General features: G+C 38.4%; 1 protein-coding gene across 2 annotated transcripts in view; it reads left to right on the plus strand.

The window, feature by feature from the left end:
- The first annotated feature begins 49 nt into the window (after nt 1-49).
- Nucleotides 50-18,863, plus strand: part of NKTR (natural killer cell triggering receptor) — a 42,375-nt gene continuing 23,561 nt past the window's right edge. Inside the window, exons 1-5 of one of the 2 annotated variants that reach the window (XM_009275938.1) lie at nt 50-128; nt 8,890-8,964; nt 15,242-15,349; nt 16,364-16,408; nt 18,185-18,272. In XM_009275938.1, the coding sequence (XP_009274213.1) occupies nt 71-128; nt 8,890-8,964; nt 15,242-15,349; nt 16,364-16,408; nt 18,185-18,272 (374 nt within the window). In that variant the 5' untranslated portion in view covers nt 50-70. Of the gene's footprint in view, nt 129-8,889; nt 8,965-15,241; nt 15,350-16,363; nt 16,409-16,720; nt 16,749-18,184; nt 18,273-18,863 lie in introns of those variants that run through there. The other variant, XM_009275942.1, reaches the window with a different exon arrangement.

Here is an 18,863-nt window from a genome sequence, read left to right on the forward strand (position 1 = left end):
CTGCTCCTCAGGGCGCCTCTTCTTTGTGTCCAGGTGGCGAGGCCGAGGGGCTGCGGGGCTGCCCGCGGCCATGGGGGTGCAGGACCGGCCCCAGTGCTTCTTCGAGATAGAAATCAACCGGGAACCAGGTAAGGCTTGCGTCTCTGACACGAGCGTTCCTCTCAAGTGTTGTGTTTGGGGTTGGGGGTTTTTTTTACCACATTTTTGCCTTAATAATTGACTCGAGCCGTTAGCAATGAGTTTGGCCATTGATGTGTTATTTCTGAGTTAGTTTTTAGTAACTTTTGGTGTTTACTGGGGTGCTGGATGCTTTTTATTCTCCTTTGAAATTGATATTTATTTGCATACGTTGGTTCGGTAAGGCTAACACGCTATTCTGAAGATAAAAAGAACTGCGTATTAGAAGTGTTGTCTGGTTATGTATTATACATCTACAGTTGTATAAACTATGGAAAATTGGGGCAAGTTGTGAGGAAACTGGAGAGGTGCTCCTAGAAGTATTTTTAATCACACAGTAATTAAAATTGAAAAGGGACCTGAGGAGATCATCTGATCTAAACCTTTCCTTCTCCTGCTCAGATTGAGCCCTCTGAATATAAATGAAGAATTGAGCAGGTGGCCTCTTTAAAAAAAAAAAAAAATAAAAACAATCCATCTCTTAACTCACGTTTTCCCTATGGGAAGTGTAATTGCCCGTAAGTGGTAGACTGTGAGTTTTAATCCTGGAATAGCTACTTGATTCCCTCTTCTGTTTTCCCCACTCCGTAAAAATGGTCGTACAGATTTACTTACCCATCTATTGGAACATGAATTAATCGATGCATATTAGTTGTCTCGCATATACTCAGTGCTTTATATTGCTACTATTTGTTTCTCAGAAAAACGAATAAATGTGATGGCTTCATTATGCTTTCACTTTCATTTTCTGCTTCAATGTTTCTCTGAAAGCCTTTGAAATAAAGAGTTTATGTCTCTGCATTTTAAAATTTCAGTTGCATTCAAATGTAACCGTAACCCATTTGGCTTGCTTTTTATTTTCAACAAAACTTGAAAAGAAAGATTCAATTCTAACTTCAGTGACCTGATAGGGCATATCTATAAATCTGTTGCTATTGTAACTCCCATTTGAGTTATTAACACTGCCTTTTCGGAATACTTTTATTTGAAGAGAAAAACGTTAATGTAAATGGAGCTTTAACATTTTCTGTTGCTTTAAATTCAGATTTACTATGGAATGAGACTACCAAAAATGTTTTAAATTGGGTAGGTTTCCAGGTTAGGAATGGTAGTTTGATGACATTGGTTTATAATTCTTCCTCTCACTTGCTTTTAATCTTTGTTAGGGTTTTTTTGTTTTGACTCTTCATCTGAAGAATCTCTGTTTCTCTGTTTGAAATAAAGAGTTTATGTCTCTGCATTTTAAAATTTCAGTTGCATTCAAATGTAACCGTAACCCATTTGGCTTGCTTTTTATTTTCAACAAAACTTGAAAAGAAAGATTCAATTCTAACTTCAGTGACCTGATAGGGCATATCTATAAATCTGTTGCTATTGTAACTCCCATTTGAGTTATTAACACTGCCTTTTCGGAATACTTTTATTTGAAGAGAAAAACGTTAATGTAAATGGAGCTTTAACATTTTCTGTTGCTTTAAATTCAGATTTACTATGGAATGAGACTACCAAAAATGTTTTAAATTGGGTAGGTTTCCAGGTTAGGAATGGTAGTTTGATGACATTGGTTTATAATTCTTCCTCTCACTTGCTTTTAATCTTTGTTAGGGTTTTTTTGTTTTGACTCTTCATCTGAAGAATCTCTCCCTGCGCTGTTTCCTTTTGCTTTTTCTTCATGCGCACGCTCCTGCTCCCATTTCGTAATACCTCTTGCTGCCTGCTTTGTCCCCTCCTCAGCCTTGTGCTGTGCATCACGAGTGAAAGTGGATTACCTTGTTTTCCCTCACATCTACTTGGGTTTGATGACTGATAGCGGTGTCAGAGAGGAATTGCAGCGTTGGTGTTCTTGGTGGTGCAGAGCTTTGGTTACCTGGAGTAGACACGGGCTTTGGCTCTGTTTGTGGCTGTCTGTATTTATTTTCTCTTTAAAGTAACAGGAATTTCCCAGCTGTATATCAAATTCGGAACCCTGCTGTTTTTATTGCACCTGACTAATGACTAATTTTTGCAGGAAAACATGCCCATTTGTAAAATGTTGATATTGGGACTTGTGTTACCAGATTACACACTACTTTATGCTAGTGTTTGTTTATTAATTCACTATGCAACTATGTCTTGGGATTTATGGTTATATTTAAAAAGCCTAAACATTGCTCTTGTAGCTGTAAGATGACCTTCAAAAGCGGAATCAAGTGTGAATGATAAAGCAGTGCTTCCAGATGATATGAAGCACTAACTCTGAGAGATGTACTCTCCTGCTGATACTAGTGAGGTATTAATTTTAACTTTTAAATTGCCAGTAGATTTCCAAATTACCATTTTGCTTATTTGGACTTCAATACAATAAGTTGATCTGTGTGTTCTCCCTACGTGTAATAAAAATGAAAGAACTGGGGAAAAGAACAATCCCGCATTTTGTTGCTAGCCAAGAAATAAGACGTTGCCCTTGCCCTGTCTACACTGAAAAGCTGAACTAAGACCTGTCCACAAAATACAGAGAGTAAGAGGACATGCCTCTCGCAGTACTGCAGGCATCTCTTTGCCTGCAGAATGCAAAACTGTGTCATTTTTAACAGTGTAGGTTGCTTGGAGTCCAAAAATGTTCCCCCACGCAGCTGCCAACTTTTAGCTTTCCCCTTACAGACTTTGCTTACCCAGTGTTTGTCAAGATACCTGTAGCAATTAAAAATAAGAGAGCAGTGCACAGACTAGCTGAGAAGGAGCGGCAAAAGGTGGTGTGTGTGTGTGCATATGTGAGAGGGGAGGGGACTGCAGAGTTTGGATTAGTTTTACTCTTTAACTAGATCCCTTAGAAAATACAGGAGTGAATATTGTAGCTTTGGTTGTGCTTTCAGAAGCTTTATTACAGCTTTTGTGTCCATATTTTAATTTTAGCTACAGAATCTTGGAATAAAACTTGATGCCTGCTTGTATGTGCCTCTTGCAGTGGGGCAAACTTTGTAGGCTTTGTGTCAGTGTTTAAGTTTAAATTTAGGCTGCTTTTAATAAGTTGCCTGTTAAGCATTTTTGTATGAATGTACGTTGTGGTTCATAATTTTAAAAGAGTAAATGGAGAATAAATCAGGAATAAGATTTATTTTGATACTAGCACAGACAGCACTTCTCCCTTCTTTTGGGTCCCCCCTACCAATGGATTTGGACACATACAGCATGTACATAGGAGTAAACTACTTATAGTATTCCAAGAATTTTGGGATGGCAGCAGATGCCTATTTAAATAATTCTGTCTTTACTCTGTGATGCAAAATCTGTGTGGAGCTTCAGTCTTTCAGGTACCGTGATAATTAGAACAGATGTCTGAGTAGGATGTCATATACATAGTCTGCTGCTGTAGCAGTTCATGTGGCCATTCAAGATTTTTTTTTTTTTTTTCCCCCACACATCTCCCCTCCTCACCCCCTCCGACTGGCTTTATCCATCATAAAGTGTGCTATATTTACTCATTTTTGCTTTGTTTCATTCTTATTCACAGAAGAATTTTCCTTCTTCTCATTTTTTTTTACTTTTTTTTTCCTCTCCTGTCTTCTGCTACTGTTTGACCCCTTGCTCACTTTTTCATTCCACTTCAGTTTCTTTCCTTCCTGGGGTATGTCCCTTCCCTTATCAGTCAGTCTGTTCTTTCATTACTTCTCTCCTTCTAGTCACTTTTGCCTAAAGTTTAGCGTATTTGGGGATTTCAGCTGCTATGAATTTATGTGAAATAAGCTCCACTGCAAAAGTCATTGTAGCACTGTGCCTGCATTAGTAAAACCGGGGATGCCTCATAGGGTTTTTGTTACCCTGCCTGAAGACAGAAATTGTTCTCAACTGGCTTCCCATTAACTTTTTAGCCCTTTGGAGGCAAAAAGTTGTAGATTGGCAGAAAATAGATCAGCACTTTGACTGTCCATGAACCGATTGGCAATCCAGTTGAGTGCAGTACAACAGGAGGCAAGAGGGCATGCTATGTGGAGAATCCCTATCGGAGGGCCTAAGGGAGATAGGATCTAGATAGGTTCGGGGGGAACTGGTTTAATAAAAGTTGTAATCTGCTCATTATATAGAATTCTTGTTGTCGGTGCAGAATGAAATACACTGGAGATTTACCTTGAGGTCTAGAACAAATTGGATTAGTAAATGGAAGACCAAACTGATTAGCCTCTCCTGCTAGGAGAAGACAAAGTGTAGTCTCTCACTTGCATACCTCTGAAACTGAAGACAGTAAATTTTTGTTGTGTGCAGTGCTGAAATACGTTTGCTTATGTGGAGACCATGGGAGACTGGAATGGAGGGAGCTTCAGGGAGTTATCTGTGGAGGCCTGGGCTTAGCAGAGAGCTGGGGAAAGAAGTTTATGGAGGTTTCCCTTGCAAAGAGTGTAAGGTGGGGTAAGGAAGCATTAACAAAGTGTTAATGTGTCAAGACTATAGATCCCTGCTCAGAGGAACTGGGGCATCCTTGTTTTAACTGATGTTTTAAATAAAATCTGTTCTTTTTCCACAGTAAGCTTTTCTTTTTCTGAAAACTGTAGCTACATTTCTACTTTAAAGCAGTCTTTTTAATTTTATATGACTTAGTGTTCACAAATTTAGGGATAAATAAATTTAAAATACAGTCATTTTAGTGAGCTGTTATTTAAACTTGTATCCAAATCTATCTAAGCCTTTGGGCCTCTGGCAGACTTCCTGGTCTCGGTCTGTAAGGGATGTGCATCACTGTCTTAGTGGTTGTAATCCCTGCTTTCTCCTTCAGCAGGATATTCCTGTTGATATACTGGGAAAAGTGCTGCGGTGGCTTCTTACTTGGTTTGTTCTAAGAAACTGGGAAAAGACAAACCCAATATATTTAAATTTAATTTTGAATAACTAGGTTTGTTTTGGGAATGTCTATCTGAAATCGACACCTTTATGGCCTAAACATAACATAATCTAGCAAAACCATTTGTATTACATGGAAAATACATTCAAGCAATAAGTGTTTGGCTCCCAAGGTTGTTTCTAAAAAGTTAAGCAGCTAAATTGGAGGAAATCACTGGATAAACATTTGAAATCAATGATCATTTTAATAAATTTTGCTAGCAGGAGCCCTTATTATAATATAGCATGCATATTCCTACCTGAATTTTTACCGCTTAATTTGAATCAAGTACTAGTTCTTCCTCAGCTGAAAAATTGATCAGGGGTTCGAAAACAAAACAAAAGAAAAAAAGTTTTCATCTTTCAATTTGAAAATAGAGTTTCTGAAATTGAATTATTTCTGGTCATTATGCCTTCTGGTTTTTGTAATTGGTGTAGCTCATTAGCCACAGATTATCACTTTATGAAATCGAACTTTGAAACATCTTAGACCTTGTATATGCATGACTTACTGTATGTAATTACCAGTAACTTAATACTACTTTCATCACTTACTCTAATTTCTATCAAAAAAAATCTTTAAAAAATAAGTTAAAAGCCTGCTAACAAATAAGAATACTTTGATAAAAGTATTGTTTTACAAATAATAGGCAAATGTTAAGCTATGGTTGGATAAACTTCTATGGTGTTGACTAGCACAGAAAGTACAGTAATGTACTGTAAAATCTGCACGGTGGTGCAGGCGAACATGTCTTCAGAGCTGTGACCTGGTGAGAATCACTCTTCTATTGAGAACAACACTAAGATTAAAATTATAGAAGCGTCCTGCCTGCTGATGCATTACAATAAAGATTTTAATGGTTTGTATAACTTCCTTGTGGTACTAGAAGATTTGCGTCTCAAGTCAGGTGAGAGTTTCATCGTTAGAAATAGAATCCCAGCTTTTTTTGCTTTAGTTTAGAAGCCAGGTATCTCTGCAGCTTGTTTCTTGGCTAAAGCTGACTGAGCAGTCTGGGTGGGTTTGTGAGCAGACTTTGCCTACTTGAATAACTCTTCTTAGCAATTTTTTCTGTTTGTTTCAATTTACTACTCAAGTCTTACCGTTAATCACAGAAAGATTGTTCCCTAATCGGATAACTTAACCTTTGTATCAGGGAAATGAAGCTGAAGGAAAGTACTGGAAATTTTCTCTCTACAGTGAAGGTGGATCATTTCAGAGAAGAGATGTCTAAATCTGAGGAAGTTAGTAGCATCTCAAATGCTTTTTTGTCTGTGTTATGTCAGCGTATACCTCAGCTCCAAGTTTAAAATGAGATGGTTGGGGTTTTTTTTGAGGGGAGAGTTAAGAGATTCGTAGGTTCTAAGCATACTTTTTATACAGGTTTTTACTTATTTTTTTATGAACAGCTGTTATTTCATACGTATTTGATCAAGGTGTGAAAATGTGTTTGATCTTTCTCTGGCACATTTAAGTGACTGTTTGTCAGTGGAAAATACAACCTTTCAGTGACAATGGTATTGATGCAGTTTAGGTAAAACACAGATAGTAACCCACCAGATGGATACACAGTATGTGGTTTGTGTGTTACAAGCACGCTGCAACATTTTATATAGCAGGGTAAGCAATACTTTAGGTTGTACGGAGGAGAGATGTCCTTATCTTTAAAACTGGATCTGTAGTCTGTCGATGTTGGATATGTGCATTACAAACAGTTTGTAGGAGTTGAAAGGCATGAGAAGCTAGCAGACATTATTATTGACAAAGCACTAGTGAAAGGTACTGTGGAAATCATGATACCTTAGTCATGAATGTCTTTTTCCATGTTCTGCCTTGCCATCTTCAAGAACTCAAGATGACGTTCTTCCACCAGAAAACAGAAGTGGTGGTGTCTGCTGCTTAAGGTGCTAAATATGGTGGGGTTTGTATGTAGGACAGGGACTTGCAACCAGAAGGCTTCTGCAGCTTATGCCTGAGGGCAAAAGTCCCTCCTGGAGCCCATAGGCAGTAACACCTATTAGTTATCTGGCAGCTGTCACCTTGGTAAATCAGCAGCTGGTCTGTATTTCTCTACTCTTAGTGGAACGGAGATGGTGGCAACTCTTTCTCTGAAAGGCATCATGTGTTATTTCACAAAGCGAATGTGAGAGGAAATCTGTACGTGGCTTTCTAAAGCACGTAGTCGCTGTTCAGTTCCAGCGCTTCTGCAAGCAGAGGAATGGGACTGCTGCTCTCCTGGATTACTGTACTTATAATGAAAATCGGGAACTCTTTTACAAAACTGTCTTCTCTATCATGTTCTCTGTATGAATCTTCAATCTGCACGGCTTATAATGGTTTCTTCACTTCCAAATAGCTGTCTTTTCAGAGTGGTAGTTACAGCTACCACTGTTTAATGTGGGGTCTTTGAATATTTGCTATTTCTTCATTCTTTGGAGACTGTTCCTACCCATTTTCTTTAGGTTTTCCTGCTGTAATGACAAATGTTCAGGGAACATTCTCACTGCAGTAAATGAAATGCAGACGTTTCACCAGCTGAAGGCATCTTGAATTTTTATCAAAGAGTACAAAATACAGGTGGTCTGGTTTTTTGGTTTGTTTTTTTCTCCCCTTTTTGAACCAACAATTCACCTTGCTGGCAATTGTATATGTTTGGACAAAGCCTTAAAATTGAACGCAATTTCTTAGGAGCCTCTCAGAATTTTTCTTGGTGACGAAGTATTGAATAAAATACATTTGAACTTCAATTACTTTTCTTTTTTCTTTAAGGGAAGGAAAAGAGAAATAGTTCCTGGAGTAGTTACTTTTTTAGATTATCTTTGCAATCTTACCAGTGTACACCACTAGAGGGTAGTGCTCATTGACAGATTATTACTGGTCTCCTTGTAATGCTGGCCAACAGTGTGGCTTTTATGGCTTATTTCATAACCTATAGAGAGAACTTTTTCTTTGCTGTTTATGTAAATTTTTTTAAAAGATTACATATATTTGGGAGTGTTTTGGTTTTTTTTTCTTTAGTAATATATGTCCCAGTATCTTGGAAAATAAAATAGAAAATGTGAATCAGTTCTAAAATAGTTTTTCTTTATATTAAACCACTCTTCAGCAGTATTTTAATAGTTTTCCAAGGTACATAGCATAACTACCACCAATAGCATGGAGGTAGCTGTACTGAGGGTGAGAATTGCTCTGTTTACTTTGCATAGAGAGAAGGAGTATTTGGTTCATAGTATCTGGCCAGTGGAGCATTAGTCCTGAAATTGCTAGTATTGTTCTGCCCGCCTTTAATCTTTCCTATTTGGTTCATCTATTTTTTAATTTTTTTTTCAAGCTAAAGGATTTCAGGCCAAGGGTGCCAATGCATCTATAATCCTTAACACAGGATGGGACTAAGTCAGTTGGGCTTTTTAGGTGATGGTCACAGGGAAAACTGTGCAAGTGTAATTATTAATGTATTGGTATAAACATAGTACTTGCAGGGGGAGGGGGGGAATTACTCCAGCTCTCTGAGGACCTGTATTTATGGCAAATCTTTTTCAAAACAGAAATGAATTGACAGGATAAACTATTTTAGTAAATCAGTTTGGCTTTCCAGGTTCAAATCAAAATGGAATCATTAGGATTTTTAATAAATCAGATGTAATGCTATTACTTAATCTTCATTTTTTTTACAATTATAGTATTGTTCTTTCCTGCTGCTTGTTTAATATATGCATATTCGAGATGTTTTCTTATTCTGCTTGGTAAAATAACTTTTTCTCAGAAAATTATGATATAAAAAAAACTGCATATAAATAAATGAGCATGTTTTGAAAATAGAAAGAGTTATAAAACTCAATTATTTTTCTTTTTTTATCTTCTAGTTGGTCGAATTATGTTTCAGCTCTTCTCAGACATATGTCCGAAGACTTGCAAAAACTTCCTTTGCTTGTGCTCGGGTAAGTAGCATGCTTATATTTAAGATTTTTAATGTTTCTTACAGTTTATCTGTTTATGCAAGTAAAAGCCACAGCATAATAATAGTGCTGATTTTTTTTTTTCCTGGTAAAAACAAAGCTGATACTTGTTAGCGCTGAGGAGGATTTGAATAATGCATAGCAGGAAATAGTGTGGTATTCTATAGTTGTGACTGAGTTAGAGTAGTGGAGATAATACATGATTACAGAACAAAAAACTGAATTTATGGATCAAAAACTTTTTTTTTTGTCCCTAATGTGGGGCTCCTGTAGGTAGAAGTGATTGACAAGGCTGAGACTATGGTAGAATTATTGATCACTCATGTTACACAGATGTGATAAAGGCAAGCAATTCTTTAGGATTTATCAGGGCTTTAGGATTTATCAGGAGAGACATTAAGTATTAATGTCACTGCACAGTATAATGGTGACATTTGACTTGGGACACTACATAAAGCTTTGAATATATATAAATTCTTGTATAAAATGTTGATTATATATAAATACACTCAACTTTATTTCAGGTTTATAGAAGTGCTACACAGGGATCAGAGGACAGGAGCATCTATTAAATCTGAGAAAACTTTTTCATATTTAGCTAAATGAGGACTGAAAGGGAATATGATGGTTCCTTAGAAATCCTGGGATTGCTTGGTGGAAGAGAGGAGAGAAGAGATCTGTGAAATCAAAGGGATAGCATTGGCAAAAGAATGTCTGGGTATAATGTAGCACCCTCCAACCCATTTTTCTAAGCAGGACTTAACTTTTTAAAAATGGTTTCTAATGATTGGAAGAGTAAAGGTAGTAAGGGTTTGGTGGGTTTTTTTGGTCCGCACTGTTCCTCAGGGATTTTTCAGCTGTAAGTTGAAGAGGCCTGCACTGTTTCTCAGGGATTTTTCAGCTGTAAGTTGAAGATTAATCTTGATTGGGTTATTACAGGAATTGGTGTGTGTTATTTATGCGAAGAATGCATTCTGTGTCTCTTGGTGATCTTCTGGTCTTGTATATCTGAATGCTCAGCAACTTGCAATATACCTTGAATTAACTGCACCAGTGAAGCCTCTACCTTGTATATGAAATAACTCTTTTCCAAGTCATTAAAATGCTCCAGCAGGACTTTCCAGGCAGCATTTTAACATCTGGCTTTAGTGAACAGCTTTTAGCTAACTGGTTACGTGAAACAAATTAGTTGATATCCTTATGCATTAACTTCTTAAAGTTAATGCATAAGGAGCTCAAATCCCAGAATGTGATGTGTTTTAGATAATCTCTGTGAAGATTTAGAAGAGCTTTATAATTCTATGAACTTGTGGAAGGTACAGTACATATTTTTTCTGAGGTCTGTGTGGTGATGCCCTCCCTCTTTATTCTACTTTCTGATTTTTTTTTTATCACTTATGCTTATTAAAGAGATACCTAGGGATAGACTGAGAATGGGAAAGAATAATATAACTATCACAGAAAAATGGGAAATCTTTTGAAGTTTATCTTAATCAGAACAGGTTACAAAAGATAAGAAATAAAATGCAGTAGCAGACTGAATAGCGTAATGTCTGAGCCTCATGTTCTGTAGCTCTGAAGGATTGTTTAAATCCTTACAGCAGCTTTGCTGGAAAAATGTTAGGTGGAGATAAAGGAAGGAAAAGGTGTTGGAGATGATGAGGAATGAAACAAACAAGCAGAAGAAAGTCAGACTTTAAAAAAAAAAAAAAAGTTGTTCTTCTTTGTATTGCATCCCTGTTTGAATTCTGTTCTACAGCTGGCTGTACAGGTTTCATTGATGTCTTCAGCTGGAACCTGTCTTTAATTGGAAGAACATTTGAAAGTAAGCACGAAGTTAGGAGGTCTACTCTTGAGATCAGACTCGCAGACTTAAAAGCTACCTGAAACACTTGTTTCGTTCTTGCAAATTGTGTTTGCTGCTGCGTACTCATAGTATAGAACAATGATTTGACAGATATCTTTAAAAATTTTCTAATAAACTCATGATAATTAAATTCTGTGGGGGAGAGAAAAGCATATAGAAGAACCTGAAGTAATTTAATTTCCTGTGAGTGTAATGTTTAAGAGAACTAAGTTATATTCATTTCTTTTGCTGGTAGAAGCCATCTCTTTTTTTCTGCTGTGGTCGTTCTCAAACTTGAACTCAGGATGACTGAGCTTGGAGGCTAGGGTTGCGTGGCTAACATTAATTCCTTTCCTGTTTGCACTAATGACATCTGTGTTCCTGTTCAGTTCGCCTGAGGTTCTTTTCCTATCAACTGTTCTGTCTGCCTTTCTGCTTCTCCTTGACAAGTTCTTCCAGTGCACTTGTTACTGCTAGTTTATCTGCATTATGCATGCCATTTCCCTGCCCTCCTGTCTTGTACTGTCGGAATCTCGATCGCCTCAGCATCTAAACTGAACACTCTACACAAGGATGCTGTGTCCTGCATGGCACCACGGATGAGAACTGTGGCCAGAAGCGGCAGGCCAGGCTTAGGGTCATCCACACTCTTCACTGTACGATCCAGCAGTTCTCTGGTACACACTTTCTCCTTGTCCCCATGGACTGATGTAGCATTCCAGTTGGGCTACTGCTTCTGTGTTTGCCTGGATTATGCTAGAGGACCTACAAAGCCTGTCTTCAGAAGAGCAGCAGTTCTGTGATGGGAGATGAAGGTGTACTGGTAAGATTGCATTGACCTCTGGCAACCAGAGCTGAGATGTGAAGGGTTGCTTTAAATTTTTAGAGTTGTGAGCTGCTGTACAATCTTCAGAGACCAAGTAAGTCATTTGCTTCCAGAAGTCGGGCTCCCCTGACTTCTGCCACTTTTCACAGCAAGATTCATTGGTAGAACTTCAGTCATCATAGAAGTGTGAGTTCCTGTCAGGTATATCTTTTGCCCTTATCTTTTGGTCTTTGCAAGAAAACTTTGAATCACTGGAGGTTTACTCAATACAGCATTACTTTCTGGCGCTGACATCTTCTTGTAGCCATCTGCGAGGTCTATGCTCATCTAAGGAGGTATATAGCTGTATAATAGAGAGGGGATGCTATCCCATTCTGGACCATATATATAGTCTACATAATGGAATAGCTTAGCAGCAGACTGAGCATTGTACATTTCTGTACTACATAAATTCAGGATTCTGCATGCTAGGCCAATCCAGCACGTTCTTTTTCCTTAGACATGTATGGGTACCCACCTGCATTGTAGCTGATAAAGGCATCGCAGCTGGAGAGTACCACATATCCTCACTTACGCTGTTGTGGACCTCATAGCAACTTGATTTGGGCTGTGTGCTTCCATCGTGTCACTGAGAAGAGTGGTTTCGCTTGTCTCAAGGGAAGGTGATAACGCCCTGAGAGAAAGACTGGAGACCAGTGTTTGAAATGCTGTGCCCATCATCATGCCTGCTGCTCCCTCCATAATCTGTGTGAGGCAAGCAGGATGTTTTTGTCAGAAACAGATGGAGGAGGACAGGGTGATTCTGGCTGCCTTCCTGCAGCCTGACATTGTTGTCAGAAATAGACCTGGCTACTGTGAAAGAACACGGTCTGCCTTGACAGCAAGAGGCTCCCTGCATTTAAATTAAAACATCTGGACTTGCGAACTGGCATTTGCAGGTCCTTCAGTCAGTCCACCTATTGAATAAGCACAAGCCCATCTGCTCTTCGGCGCTTTGTCAGGAGCTTCCCTTCTCATAATCTCAAACGGAGACCACTACTGGGCACCTAATTCAAAATATCTCAGATTGGGTTGGCAGTGCAGGGTGTTAATAGGGCATGAGAGCAAAGTTTACCTGTAGAAGGGTGAAGGGTGCTTTGATAAAGGCCCTTGTGTTGTGCCCTCTGAGCTAATGGGTTATCCCTTGCAATCACTAAGTTCTCCTCCACCATCCCATTTCCAAGTGATTTGCAGCACATGGAAAGAACTACTTAGGCAGGAAGGGTGCAAGTAGATGGGGCTCAAAGACAACTTTCTTTCTTTTTCAGTCAAAATTCAGGCATATTTAGACCAAAAAGAATAAGGCTAGTATTTGGCCATAAACAAAAAAGAAGCCCAGCCCATGGGCTTTGTACTGGCTGTTGCAGAAGAGCATCTGAAGTTAGGGATGTGCTGCAGCTCTAACCAGTGGAACAACTGGTCTCTGTCTTTTGCCTGACTGGGAGTCCAAGGATTGGTTTTGAAAATCAGAGTGACATAGTACAGCTTTTGCAGGAACTTAGCCCTCCGCCATTTGGCCAGCAGCTTAAGTGCATTGTCTAAAGTGTCTGTGGCTTATGGGGAAGTAGTTGAGTTATATGATTTTGCCTACAGTTGTATTGTGCATGAAAGGAAGGGAACATCACAAGTATTGCTGTTTATTCTGATAGGGACTATGCTATCTTGGCGATACCATAAAGGAGAGTAAAAAAACAGGACTACAACTTCTGGCCATGGTCTAAAGCTCACCTCTCACCTTAATGTACCAGCTCAATTACGTGGTCAAGTGCAATGCAGGATCCCATTCTCTAAGGGGATTATCCATAGCCTGAGGGCCATGCTGAAGCATGACCAAAAATGTAGGTAGATATTCCTTGGTATTGATTGATGTGGGGTTTCTGATGCTGTAGCAAAGAGGGGCATGTTTTGGGGGGAAAGGGGATGTGTCCATCTCTGTAATAAATAGCTTTGCTTGGATAACTTCTGTGGAAAATAAAAACAGGGTAGGAGGTGGCATGGGTTATGGGTATGGAGAGTCAGGGTAATGGAAAATAAGTTGTATTCTCTGAGTGAAGGCTTCTACAAGTATGATAAACAGCAATGCCATGAGTGGGTTTTATGCCACAAACTGCTCTTTGCCCTCATCCTGGCAGCGATGGGCTGTTTGGAATGGCAAATTTGGGGTGATTCGGCCATCAGTTAATCTTGGGTGGAGGAACAATAGATCGCAAAAGGGGAATGTTGGCTTTGGGTAACAAGTACACGTGCACATCCGAGGGCACTACACGGTACAGAACATAGTGGTTAAATGTCCTCTGACCGAGTGTCAAATGCCTGTTCTGTAACCAGCGGTGGGATGAAACGGGATGTTGGGTTATTTGTCCTGTCTCATTACAGAATATCTCCTGCACATGTGGTTTACGTGGGATTTTAGCTGTTGCACAGGGTATAATATACCTATTACTCTTAATTGCCGTGTTCTGCCAGCTCCCCTCTTCTTGGAAGCTAAAGTCGGTGTCTCTTGTATGTTCCCTGACACTGGACCAGTATAAATCCCGCATGAACCTACTATATAGGACCTCTGCCCTGACAGTCATAGTACCCTCATCCACATCTCCAGTGTGGCTTTTCTTCTGAATTTTGGAAGAAATGTTAACGAAGCTTGAGGTTCTGGGATGTCTTTTTCAAAAATCACCAGTAGGCTTGAACTACAGCTGCACCGGGAGTCCGCTGAGTGCCGCTTCTTAGGAAATCTCAGGCTCAGAAAGGATTAACAAGTGCCGTGGTCTGGCTCGGCTTCTGCTGCTGGGTAAGAATGGCCCTGGTACCAGTTCGGGGTTTGGGGGATTGTTGGTTGTTCCCCCCTGCCCCCGTTACGATTCTCATTCAGTACATCCTGGAATAGTTCTTGTATACACAATTTTGTTCCCCTGTTCTGTCAGTCTTTTCAGAAATGGGAGTCTGTTTTGTGCAAGTTTCATACTGAGATGGTGAGGGTAGATGCCGGGCAGATTGGCATTAAGGGGTGGCCTGACACTATGCATGGATTGGTGAAGGTGTAACTCATGCTTGGAGTAGCTCAATCCCACTTTTCCAGGAGCGGATCACATTGAAACTGAGTTGAAGCCTGTTCTGAGCTCAAATTTCTGTCCTGGGATTCAGCTGGCACATCCAGATGTATAAGTGGTTTCAAAAAGGAATCTGGTGTAAGCTTCAGCTAACATAGCAGCATAGCTATAACCACAGAAAATAGTTAACCCATCGTTATCATGAACTCTTGTTTTCTTATAAATTGTTCTGAGTGGATTGCTAATAAGTACACTCCTTGGGAGGGGAGGAAATTTTGGGGGTGTTTTTTAAGAAACAACCTAATTTTCACTTGGGAGTCCCCTTGTAAATGGGTCCCTTCTGCTATTAACGGGCGGTGAAAAGGCAACAAGTAGGACTGTGTTGTCTTTTATAGTTGTGCTATTCTGATGGCTGTCATATCCATTAGCACTAGGGGGGTAAAACCCTTGGAATTTGTTCAGTGGCAGTCTGTAGATTCTTTTTGTTTAACCTTCTTGCAGGTGAAAAAGGAATTGGCAAAACAACTGGAAAGAAGCTGTGTTACAAAGGCACTACATTCCATCGTGTGGTTAAAAACTTCATGATTCAGGGTGGGGACTTCAGTGAAGGTAAAAAAACCTTTCAGTTTTAAAAGTGTATAAGTGGAACAGAAATGTTATAACTAATATGGTTATAATGTAACTTTAGAAAATGCCATGGAAGCATAAATATATTTCATTTGCTGTGAAGTGTAGCATAGATCACCCATTTATCTGTTAATCTTTGAAAATCTAAAATGTTTCAACTGAAGTGATATTTACTTAGAAAAAAAGTTAAGTTGAAGAAAAAAACCAAAACATTGCTGGAGTTAACACTTAAAACAGAATTCAAATCCAAAATGTAGTCTTACTGCTTTTCACTTTTGTGTCTGCAGTAGAGGCAACACTAGTAATGCTCTATTGATATGGGGACCTGACTATTTGAATAAGTTTACTTTTTTAAATTATTTTTAGTAAATGAGCTGGAAGTGTTTAAGGACAGTCTCCAAAAGGAGATTTTTCCAGGAGTTTCTTTGTTTCCTTCCCTGCAGTATGTGTACACCCTAATGTTCTAGCCTGTTGTCTTTCCCTGAAATACCTGTCCTTACCAAAATGTATATCTTCACTGTGTCCTGAAATCTTGTACGTGATAAAACAGGTGCGGTGAGGGAATATCTTGTTTTGAGAGTCAAGTAGAAGTGCCTTTAAAACTGCTGGCTGCTTTCTTATCTCGTCCATTCTAGTGGTCTCTCAGCTGCTTTGAGCTGAGCAAGATTGTTGGTCGTACCTACTGTTGTGTGGGGTTTTTTTTTGCTTGCTGTTGTTGTTTTGCTGTCTGCTGTTGCTTTAGCAAATACCAGCGAGGATTAGCCTTCGGAGCTCCGCTTCAGACTTTCCAGTATTCAGAGGCACTAAGGCAGTCTTCATTCTCAGTATCTTGAGTGTCAACAGGATAATGCACGGCTGTGACTTAATTAAGAAGCTTATGCTCAGATACTAGTAACTGGCTGGAGTATCCTGGTTTGTTATAAACTGGTGGAATGTTACATACAGTTTTTTTTATAAATGAAACAAAAGGTTTAATTCATGCTTTTTAATGTGTAGGTAATGGAAAAGGAGGTGAATCTATTTATGGTGGCTATTTTAAAGGTAAGAGGAAATATGTCTTTGCAGATTCTTTATTCAGTTCTGAGATAAACAAGCCTTGATTCCCAAGCTACTTAATGAAAACAGGTCTACTTATAGATCACCTTTTGCATGAAACTAATGTTGCATGAGAATTATTTTTATATGCATGACTTTCAGATAATTTTTTTGGTAATACTTAACTTTAACTGACAATTAATTAAGGCTAACATTATTGGTTAAACATGACTTTCAGCATGGAGGTTAGGCAACTTTATTCATGAATAAACTCCTATCTTCCTGCCTAAAACTGTCAACATATTCTTTTGTTTATAGAGAATGTGGTCTTTTGCAAAATGAAAAGGTAAGAGACAAAAGCTCAGTAACACAAATTCAAACTCTGTTCCCTTGTACCCTCCCTAGTAAATATATAGACAACTGATACGTCCTTTTGTAGATGGGTATCTGTGTTGCTTGGAGAAATGAAGAGTTCTGTGTCTAACCTTTCTGAGGGTTAATGACTTATTCTGAGAAAGAATACTGGCATAATTTCCAGCTCTAAACAGTTTTCTTCTTTTCTTAATGTCCCTTTCCTCCCCTTCCCTATTCAAGGTTTGTATGTTTAGTGTTCATTTCTAAAAGTATTTGACTTTGTTTATATGCTACACAAGTTATTTTACTCGCAAAGAATTTGTAAATAAATGTACATTTACCTCTTTTTAAAATCTGTTGTTGGAAGGAAAATGGTGAGTTTATAAAGTATTTGTTTAAAGACATACAATTCTTTCTTGCAAAAAACCAGGTAGTTGCTGTCATATTCAAGTGTTAGTAAAGGTGCTATATATGTATTTATGTTACAGCCCCTGGTTCTGTATGTTTTGCAAGTAGCTCTGAGTGGTTAAGTGCATGCCATTAAGTTTGTCTTAAACAGAGACATAGTTTGGTGTTGGAGTATTGCAACCTTTAGTCGAAGTCTTGAATAGATCCATTTGCTACGAAGTTAGTAGGGTTTGTTTCTAAAGGTGGTGAGTGCTAAACATGCAGCATTGTGTTTTGATAATTTGATAATTAATCTTAAAAATAACGGCTTTGTACATTCAAATCACTATTTTTAGCTTTGAAAATGAACTTCAGCAGATCTGGTTTTATATTATGCTGTACAAGCAGAAGTCCTCTTTAATTCACTGGAATATAAAATGCACATTTAGTTTAGTCTTAATTGATTTTATACTTAGGTTGCAGGAAGAATATGTTCTTTAGTTTCTCATTCAGGTATCGAGGGTATTTTTCCCTTGTACCTTTTGAGATTTCCAGTTCTGAATTGTTAGGTGGCTATCTTTTGATGTGCCATACCAGGGAAATGGCTTTTTCCTCTAGATCTTTCTACCTGAGGTGCGTGTTTTGTAAATAACAGTACTGTGTATGTTAAGTCGTGTTTTAGGATGTCAGTAAGTCTGCCAACCTTGTTCTTATTCAGAAAATGCTGGATTTAGATTCTCATAGGCTTGGATTTAATGTTTATTGAAGACACTAATAATGACTTTCAATTTTTTTCACTAGAAATGTTTGCACTATATCTGAAACTTGTTCTTTAAGAAAGAATGCTTTCTATCTCATAACTGCTTTTACTGTAACTTTTGAGAGGCTTGTTTAAACTTGATTTTTGGTTTTTTTTCAACCTGTTCATGCTTCTTCAGCAGCAGAAGAATTTCTCCTTATAGCATCCATAAGTTACTAAGAAAATTAGACTTGCATTCCTTGTCAGGGAAAATCTGACAAACATATTTTTTCTTCAAACAGATGAAAACTTTATTCTCAAACATGACAGAGCGTTCCTTTTGTCAATGGCAAACCGAGGGAAACATACCAATGGTTCCCAATTTTTCATGTGAGTAGATGTAATACGACAGTTGAGCTTTTCTTAAACAGAGAAGCGCTGTTCATGAGAAAGATGGTATTGCTAAATTATCTATAACAATGTTATCCGCCTTATTTAAATAGGGTTGAGTGGGTACCTGCAGTGTTAAGCTGTAACAGGAAACGTTAGTTACCGCAATTTGCTTCTGGCATTAATTTGGATTAGAAGCTGGTACTACATGGATGTTCCTTGTTCATTGCTTTTTACCCTAAAAATATGGCATATGCAATAAGTTATTAGTGTCCAGAAAACAGATTCTTTGGCTTTGTGTGTGCACCAACCAAATCTTAACAGATTATCTGCAAATTACAGTGTTGAGCATTGTATGCAAAAGGGAGTGAGATCTAGAGATGATTTGTATGGTTTTGCACATGCTCTTTAAAATACGATGATTTATAATTTAGTGGGGGGGGGTTGGGTGTTGTTGGGGGTTTTTTGGGGTTTTTTTTTTGGAGGAGGAGGATGAGTGAGGGTTTCGTTTGTTGGTTTGGGTTTTTTTTATTTTGGAGTGTTTGTTCCTGAAATGCTTTTCTTCTGTATTGTTGCATAGTTCTGTTTACT

Source organism: Aptenodytes forsteri, unplaced genomic scaffold (genome assembly GCF_000699145.1).
Source record: "Aptenodytes forsteri isolate BGI_AS27 unplaced genomic scaffold, ASM69914v1 Scaffold80, whole genome shotgun sequence".
In the NCBI taxonomy this organism is placed as follows: Eukaryota; Metazoa; Chordata; class Aves; order Sphenisciformes; family Spheniscidae; genus Aptenodytes; species Aptenodytes forsteri.